At 38.4% G+C, this 9725-nt stretch overlaps 1 protein-coding gene across 5 annotated transcripts in view; it reads left to right on the top strand.

Moving 5' to 3' along the window:
* Positions 1-9725, top strand: part of LOC103143555 (immunoglobulin-like domain-containing receptor 2) — a 33792-nt gene that overhangs the window by 13106 nt on the left and 10961 nt on the right. For 3 of the 5 annotated variants that reach the window (XM_007560137.2, XM_016675419.1, XM_007560136.2), the window contains exons 1-3: positions 5144-5334; positions 7467-7844; positions 9090-9209. In XM_007560137.2, the coding sequence (XP_007560199.1) occupies positions 5304-5334; positions 7467-7844; positions 9090-9209 (529 nt within the window). In that variant the 5' untranslated portion in view covers positions 5144-5303. Of the gene's footprint in view, positions 1-5141; positions 5335-7466; positions 7845-9089; positions 9210-9725 lie in introns of those variants that run through there. The other 2 variants (XM_016675418.1, XM_016675420.1) reach the window with 2 other exon arrangements.

Below are 9725 nucleotides of genomic sequence, written 5' to 3'. Positions count from 1 at the left end.
CTGGTGCTTTCCCCCCCAAAACCACTGAAAGTAAGTATTTGGGACACACAGAAGCTAGGAGAGTAAACCTCTGCAAAACAATTGTGGACCTGATAAAAAAACAAGATTCTCCCAAAATTGATTTGATGTTTATCTTTTGTTAATATTTTTTTCTTCAAGAAATCATCACTGTAAACAGACAATCAGGGTGAAATCAATTAAAGTCCAAATTTACTCATCCTGAAAGATTTACGTTTAAAGTAATCTAGTAATTTTAGCAACATGTTTCTTCTGTTTGTAACAGCACATCCAGAGCCCTGATTTGAATATGAAAGAGTTAAAGATTATGACAATGAGACCTTCCAACCTTAAAACATAGAAGCAGCACAAAATCGATTCCCAGATCATTTTGAGCTCTAAGTCAGCAACATGCAGTGATCCAAAATTACATATTAGGTTGAAAACTTTGTATTTTAGTTAATGAAAGTAAAACATGGAAGAAAAATGCAAACAGTTTGCAATTACATATTATGACAACTTTTTAACACTTCTCTCATAGACACAGATAAGGAACCATTACACCCCTCTGCATCAGTGCACTATATTTTTATTAGAGTATTGTAGGTTGATTGGAACAGATGTCGTCGTCCCAGATTTTTAGAAGTAATACGACATGTTTATATGATGTTGTGCACCCTTACATATAAGTAATAACTTCAGTATACATCGTCATTTGTTGTATTTGTTCTTGTCTTTCAGAGGAAGGCACCCTGTTTCTGTACAACCTCACCAAAGAGACCTCCGGATTCTACATCTGCACCTCAGCCAACAAGATTCGCTCAGCTTCCTGCAACCTGACAGTCACAGTCTTGCCACGTAATATGACCTTCTAACAGATCTGATCGCTGCAGCATTTAATTCTCCTGTGCGTTGTTGTTTCAACTCATCTTCTCTGATTTATGCAGCATCCATGAGCATCGGTTCAACCGCAGCAATCATTGGAGCAGGCGTCGCAGCTTTGATCTTACTTTTGATCTTACTGATCGTTATTATCTATTGCTGTTGCTGCCGAAAGAAGGATGACGACAAGGAGAATTATGCCATGGCACCGTAATGTTTTTTTGTTGTTGTTTTTATTATTTCTCCCACGTTCTAGCTCTAAACGAAACATGCTAGTTATAAAACAATGCAAATCTAAAATGATGGACAAGGTTCTCAACTGTCCTGGGCTAAGGCTGAAATTTGTCTCTGTTTGAGGTTGAATATGTGAGCTGCTCACATCAAGGCATTCAAGCTTGCAAGAAAATCAGCTTATAACTATAAAGATATTTTGACAGGAAACATTTGTACATCTTGATTAATAGGAATTAACTGTGGCAAAAATGGAGAATATTGAAAGAAATTATAATTTCACAGGAAGAGTACGCTACAAGCTTTTAGTTTGCCTGGCAATTGTCTTCCTTTGCTATTCCGCTTGATTCTCATCTCCCTTCAGCTTCCCAGTCTTTCTGCCATTGAAGTTGATTTCTCTGGTAGAATTTCAATTGGGCCAATCAGTAAGCAGAAGAAGTAGTTGTAGACAGTAAGGTTGATTTTCATGCTGTTTTAGAATTGTAGTATGCTTTTAGTTTGGAAATGGCAGAGGAGGAAGTGAACAAAGCTATTGAGTTCATGTTGGTCGTCCTTCCAAATATTGAATTAACATTAACAGCCATCTAGTTCAGCTCAGCACATCTCTCTTAGCAGTGAGGGATAGTTTTTTGCAGTTCAGGCAATTTCTGGTAAGCTTTATAGTATCAAACTGGTGCATTTCATATTTCACAGCCAAACGTTAGTGATTTAGTAAAACTTAAAAGCTGTAAAATTTAAATTCTGCTCTCTGGAGTCCATGGTTCCAGAAAGCAATTGGTTCTCAATAGCAGAGGGTCCAGACCCTCTGTACAAAGCAAAGCCTGGCTAGCAATAAATATAGCTTTATACATTTACCAGTGATTATAATAAACCTTTTTGCCTTCACAACTAGATGGTATGTTTATTTTCCATTTGTGTATCAGATTTTTTTTAAGGTTTTACAAAATTACAAGGATACATTTGCTACTTTTTTTTCTTCAAAAGTACAACCAGTTTTGTCTAGCTCATCTTTTTGTGGACTGATAAAGGAGCTTATTCCCTCACCCTAAGTGTCTGACTGTTGTCTAATTTCCAGAGTTGGTGACGAAGAGTCTGTTCGAAATGGAGAGAGTCGCTCTGGTGATGGAGAGAAGAGCAAACATTTTGACGATTCCAGTGCGAACAAAACAGCTAAACCACGTGATGACTACGAGGAGAGGAGTGAACGCAACTACGACCGCCGAAGCGACTATGATGACCGCCGAAGCGACTATGATGACCGCCGAAGCGACTATGATGACCGGCGCAGCGACTATAATGACCGGCGCAGTGACTATGACGACCGTCGTAGCGACTACAACGACCGGCGCAGCGACTACGATGACCGTCGTAGTGACTATAACGACCGGCGCAGCGACTACAATGACCGTCGCAGCAAACCCAGTGACCGCAATGAGCGCTATGATGATGACCGCCACTATGATGATGAGTGACGCCACAATGACCGCAGAGACCCCCGTTATGATGATGACCGCAACAGACCATAGAGAAACTGGACTGCAATGACTAGGGTAACCCAGTTAATGTGTTTTAAATCACCCATTTGTTTAACAGTTATATATGTTTTTGGGGTTTTTTAACCCAAATGAACAAATTATTCCCCATTGGAATTTTTCCTAAGATTTTAAAACATGATATAGACGCTTTGGATTGTTCAATTATCAAATATCGTACGGGAAGAGGAAATGGACCAGAACATCTTGTTGCAAATTACAAAGTGTTGTCCAGTCTGTTTTGAAATGTAGTTTTTAAAGAGGCATTATTGTGTAAAATCAACTTTGTTTTAGCTTTACATCATGTCATAATGTTATTCCCTCATCAAAAATATACCTGGGGTGTTGCCTTGATTCTTCCAAAATCCTTTAGTCTCCATGACGACCATTCAGCTGTGCAAAATACCAGGGTGGACCGAGCCCCATATACGAGGCGCAGCTCCTACTCAGAGCTGCAGCTTCCAAGCTTCCACCTCACAGGGCACGACACCCGCCGCTCAGCTCCTTCAGACTAGCCAGCAGAAATTGGCAAACACCTAATAGAACTGTGCATCTGCTGAGCTCGTTATACAAGTTATAATGAGCTCAGTGCAATGCTGGTAAAAACATTGTGCTATAAAATGGCACCATGTACCTGGAAAATGCATAATACTGCGCTTTTAAATGATACCAAATATTTATTATATCTGTATGCCAAATCCAGATAATAAACACATTAGGAGGTGGACAACATTTCACATACCCACCACATAAAATGTATATTTTTAGGATTACTGCATATTATTTAAAGTGCCTAACAAGTTCCTAATACATGTTGAGCTAATTATAGTAAATTGTAGTCTTCACAGGATTTTATGTTAAATATCAGGTGTACTTTGAAAAATGATCCTCCTTAGAAATGGAATGTAAATATGCTTTGATGCTTAAATTGTTCTTTCTGATATATATCAGAATATATATATATATATATATATATATATATATATATATAAATAAATGTATGTAATGTGTTTTTATTTTTATAAAGTCTGTTTCCATTTTTACATCGTTATATTTTAAGTTGTTTATGTTGGATCACATTCCAGTCAGAGATTTTGTTTTGTACAAATACAAAGGCTGTCATGAAATGCTGCCAAATGTGTGCAAGATGATCTATTCAATTAGATTAACTGGTATTGTAGTGTGTTTTTCTTTTTTGGATACTTTTTCCTTTTATCTTTTGTAGTACCTTTAAACATCTGCTTCTGCTGGGTATAAATATTAGTCATTTCCAAGCTGTAGTTATTTAAAAGACTACCTCCTCGGCAGAGATTATGTCTTTTATCTTGGTGCTTTTTTTATGCTTACTTGGTTTATTTTGCACAAGGCTAATAGTGTATCACTGTATATAAGTGTAATAATCTGTTGAATTTTCTTTTTTAACCACAATAATGTTAAAATTTAACTTTGTCTTATACTGGTTGTTGGTTTAATGATGCTCGTCCTATTTTCTTTCTGTTATAATAAACCTTTACTACAAAACTCGATGTACAAAACTAATTTCAATCTGAATGTGTGATGTACATTTTTAAATTGATATTTCACCTGCTGTACTGTTTTGCTGTTAACATTTATTCAAGATTTCTCTTGGAAAAATTTGAGGAGTTTGTTCCACAAAATAAACATGACATTTTAAAATCCTGTCACAAACTGATATTGCATGTATAGAAAGTAAGTGGTTTGAAAACAACCAAATGTGCAAAGTGAAAAATGGCCATTGTATTTATTTTTCCAGATATTTACTAATGCAGTGTGAATTTTGCCATTAAATCAAAAACGGATATAAACACATTTTATGTACAAATTAAACATTAAACGATAAATAAATAGTGGGACATTTAGCTAGGTTAGGTTTTATCCGTTTAGTTTTTAGTGGTTTGTTTTTCCCCCTTGGTGAGATAATTTCAAGTTCATTTTGCAGACTTTTCTACACATGTCTAACTTCTATATAGTTCATTTATTGATTCAGTTACTTACCCACGTTGTCAGGATTCAATCTATACATTTTCACATCCCTCCGTCTCTCCCAACATCTTTTGTCTGTGAACACACTGGGGGAGCGTCCTGACGCCTCACAACCTGCTGCACCAAGCTGCCTCTTATCTACTGAGGAAGAACGTTTTTCACAATTTCAAAATAAAATAAAGGTGTTTTGTTCTACTTTTATTTTTTACACAAGTATTTTTGCGCAGTCTATGGAATGTGCAGGTTGAGCTTTATCTTCAAATTAAAGTAAAACAGATTCAGATCAGAAAGGGAAAGTGTGCTGCAGGCTAGTCCTAAACAATCTATGTTAAGGACAATTTTGAAATCCCACAATTTGATCTTTATAATTAAAGCCCATAGCTACACGAGTACTTATTATTTTCCACGATTAGCTACTTTTTTAACCAAGCGTTTGCGTCAGTGATTACTTTATTATGAAAAGTCGAAAGCCGGAAAGTGTTGAACTTCACCAACCTTGACGGATGTCCTCTTGGGCGCTGTTGTCCCGTTATAAACTGTCTCCACGACCCTGTACCATCATCCAGGGATGAGACGGAGGAGGAAACAAAACAAAGTTCTTATCTTGCGATATTCATAATATTTACCACAGGGATCTGGAAGCTGATTTTTACCGAAATGTGGCGGATTTTCATCCTTTTTCTGGCAGGTAGGCTGAGCAGAAACTTAAGGAAAAAGTGATCCAGCCTTCGGAAAGACTGTCAAAGGCAGGTTTTAGTTAAGGGTACTGAGGTTTGGGGCCAGTTTAGCTGTTTTTCTTTATGCCAAGGCTGTTTGTGTCGGATTAAATAATGTGTAATGATCCGGGTTAGAAGCTTTGGGGGTTGGGATCAGGATTTTTTTTTTCAGATAGGCTACATTTTAACTGGATTTTTCGGAGAAAGGAGCTGACCTCTACTTGTTTGGAGGAAATATATGACAGCACATTAAAAATACATAGAAAATGTGACCAAATATGAACAGAGCTTTATAAAAAGGATTAAAACGTATTATTAATCAAATTATAGAAATTAAATTAGAAAAGTATGGTAATAGTTGTGATGTAATCTTCATAAGTTTTCTTGCTTATAGTGGCAACAGTCTGAAACTGACAATAGCAATCAAAAACCTTAAATCTTCTGTGTTTTTCATTTATTTTCTGCGGAAAAATATACCTTTTCTATTTGGGGGGGTTATGTTATTATGCTACAGGTCTGAAAGAGATTAATTTTTCCTTAATATTTTGGGGCCAGATAAAGTTAAGGGGGGGAAAAATGGACCACAACATAGAAAGCAAACAGCGGTTTAACTAATTTCTTGAACTGGTATTGATTATTGAATCAATTTGTCAAGTGTTTAAATCTTTTTGAAGTGAGACAGGTTTGATCCAAGACAGCAAAAAACATTCAGTGTTTCCTCACATGACCTTAATAAAAACATCCAAAACACTCCCAGTAATCCTTTGCTGAAAACTAATAAATCCAGGATAGTACCGCAACTCGGAGCTAAAGTTTTTAGACGCTCAGTGTTTATCAGTTATATAACTTGATAAGAGAATCAATGTTTTATATGTTTTATCAGGCTATTTTTCATTTTAAGAACAGAGTGTACATGGTTTTCCCTTGTAATAACATAATGTAATTAATACTAAATGATGTGGGAACCCCCAAGATATAAACTACCTGCTAAGCCACTTGCAGTAGTTTAATTCCTGAATGAAAAATCCAACCGTAAATGGCATGTGGTTTAGTTGCAATTATCCAACTAAATAAGAGTCTATTCTCTTTTGCTCCTAATATTTTTTACAACCTCCTTGGACAACACTTATATCATAAGGAAGCCCATCATGATAACGAATACAGTGAGATGGATTTTCTTCTTTGCACAATCTCTCTAGGTCTTTCATAGTCTTAGGTTATAAGGTAATATAAGAGAGTAAATTTAACTGATTCTTTAATGTGAGAGAAGACACTATCACCTATGTCGGATTGCCTCAGACGATCTGTTTTCACACCCCCTCCTCTCCTTTCAGCCCACAGTCATTTTGCCCCCTATATCCTGGCCTCACAAATCGAAAATATTCACAGAACAGCAGGCACAGATGTTCCTGGGTGTGTGTGCTTTATTGGTTCTTTTTCTTTTTTTCCCCCTCATATTATTGCTTCACCGTAGTTCCCAGCATTTTTAGCGTAGTCTTCGTGTTGTGCTGTGGGTCGAACGCTCCCTCTCCCCCGCCCCCCACTGCTTCAGAAGCTGCAAAGTGACCAGCGGGTCAGCAAAGCTCTGTTGGGTTTCTGCGAACACAAGCAGCTCAAACAGTTGCAACAACTATTAGTCAAAATGTGTCATGATTTATGCATTTCTTACTTCCAATCAGCAATATTTTCCTGTACTCACTTTAAACATCTTTGAATCATAATTGTCTAGGTTTTCAAGGGGTTTTCTTTGGGCTTTTGTTGCCTTCTTATTCATCTTTGCAGTTCAGATACATTAGAGATAATGTTTTTATTCTGACCTCTGACTTAAAGATAATTTTGGCAACTAAGTTCAAGTATTAACTCCCTGTCATTAACGCAATTATTACAACTTAATCTGAAGACATTTGAAAGACCATCAAAAATCCTGGAAAACTATTGATAATTACTAGAAGATGTGAGTTCTTAGCACCGTAGTATATTTTCAAGCTGATTTACTAGTTTGCTAGTGATTATGCTCTACGTTCTGTAAACGTACAATCACATTATTCTTTTAACCATCCCAGCTTCCTCAGTCCACCAGCCCATCTTGTTTCTTCCCTCACAGGAGTCATCCCTCCTCCAGGCTCAGGCCTCCATGTGATGGTGAGAGATGAGAAGAGGTACGCTACTCTGTTCCAGTCAGTGGTTCTGCCTTGCCAGTACACCAGTGTTTCCACTCAGCCCGCTATGGTGAAGTGGATCTACAAGTCGTACTGCCGGGACCGCACGAGGGACTCGTTCAGCTTCCCCGACAGCTTGGGCGCAGGCAGGCTGCAGAGCGGAAGCGGAGGGGTCGGCGGCGGCGGCTACGAGGCGGGCTCTACTGCGAGCCACCTCGACTGCTCTGACAGCAGGAGGACCGTCAGGACCGTGGCCTCCATATCCGGGTCCTCGGTCACGCTCTCAGAGTACTACAAGAACAGAGATGTTACCATCATCAACAGTAAGACGTTCCTCCCCATTCTGCAGATGTCTGTCGTCGAAACCCATCCTCTCATACCGTGATCACCCTGAGACGGTCGTTGTTGTTGCCTGGTGATGTTTCAGCTGTGGATGCAAACTCTCGATGCAAACATGCCACTCCACTGCCCTTACTTTTCCCTTTGTGTCGCTGTATTGCCATCATGTCCTTCAAAGACTAACTAAAGGGACAGACTGTTCTTATGCATGTGTGTCTGAAAAGGCTCATTGAGCAAAGAGAGGTGGGCTTGTTTGCTGGTCTTAGATTTATGGAGCTCTAACTCTCTTCTTGAGCCAGGATTTTTGGACAAAAGAAAAGGCTTTCACACTGTCCCTCCATTCATCTTGACCTCTGGTTTGTTCCCTCTGATGTATTTCTGTGTCCAAGTTTTAATTTTTTCCCCCTCTCAACATCACACTCTTTTCTTTGTCCCACTCCACCTCCTGTCTTACTTTTCAGAGTAGTGATGTTGTAAACCGGCAAATCTCCCCCCAAAAAAACAAAAAAAAACGTAAAATCCTTTGTTGCCTTTGGAGATGTCCAGTCATCCATACCCATGTAATCCTATTCAGGGTCGCCGGGAGGCTGGAGTCTCTCTGAGTGGGCTCTGGGCAGGGGGTGCTCTGGTAATCACATGGCTAACGAGCTCCACACTTCACGGTTCATACACACGGCTGAGATGATGCAGTCATACATTAGGTTAAAAGTTAATCCACAAACCCAAAGGCGACGTAAATACTCAGATTTTATAAGTGAATCGGAGACTGGTCCCAGCTTGTCTTTCCTTGGCCAACAGGAAAAGGAAGGGAATTCTACAAAGTGTTTCCTGTCTGAAGTATTTATGCATGTGACCCTCTTACAATAGAGTTGGAGACCCAGGATTGTCAGCAAGCCAATGATGTTTCAGTTCTATGAATCACATTTTAATCACACAAATTAAAATCTAACCGCCCCTCTAGAACTGGGAAATACTTGTTGAATTCCTGTAATCGTGTTTAGTTCACAGAAATAATTACTTTTGCAGAAGTAACGTTCTTTACAACTACATTTCTCTCACTGCCATTTTAGCTGTTCATGCTTCATGAGCTTTTGACTATCAATTGATTGAATGAATTTAAAAACACTTCATTTCAGAGTAATCCAGAACGCACTTATTTTAGAGGTTGTTTGATTAAGAAAAAAAAAAAGAATAGCTGCCTTTAAATTGTGTCTTAATTTTTCATGCAGCGGCAGATCTGCGTATCGGAGAGGTCCAGTGGGGAGACAGCGGTGTGTACTTCTGCCAAGTGACCATAGCTGATGACATAGAAGGACAGAATGAAGCTTCGGTGGAGCTGCTGGTTCTTGGTGAGCTATTTCTGCTTTCCTGTTGCTTCTTTCATCACATTTTGATGAAAAGAATTTCAACAACAAATAGGAACTTGTGATCTTTAAAAAATATATATTTGTAAATATTGTCAGGTAATCCATAATTGTTAAATTAACTTGAAATACCAGTTGGAACGGTGTCACCGATTCAATAGATGGTTTTAGATTTTTGGATTGTATTCTTTGTGACCACTTTGACAGTCATTTTTAAAATGTTTTCTAGTGCAGATTTTCAAGTGGCATCCTGTTTACTGTGAAACGAGCTTTTACACTGGACTTTTCTGCAGAACAGAACCTTTAAAATGAGCCACTCAGAGTTATTGAGGGGCTGATTTACACCAAGAAGTTCTTCCTTCATTTGAAGCTACAACAACTGCATTCAGTTTCACGGTCTTTGAAATACATTTAAAATTAATATGCCGAGTGTGTGTGTGTGTGTGTGTGTGTGTGTGTGTGTGTGTGTGTGTGTGTGTGTGTGTGTGTGTGTGTGTGTGT

Source organism: Poecilia formosa, unplaced genomic scaffold, assembly GCF_000485575.1.
Source record: "Poecilia formosa unplaced genomic scaffold, Poecilia_formosa-5.1.2 Scaffold113, whole genome shotgun sequence".
Lineage (NCBI taxonomy): Eukaryota > Metazoa > Chordata > Actinopteri > Cyprinodontiformes > Poeciliidae > Poecilia > Poecilia formosa.
The sequence above is the reverse complement of the archived record's forward strand: the minus strand, read 5'-3'. Positions and strand labels throughout refer to the sequence as shown.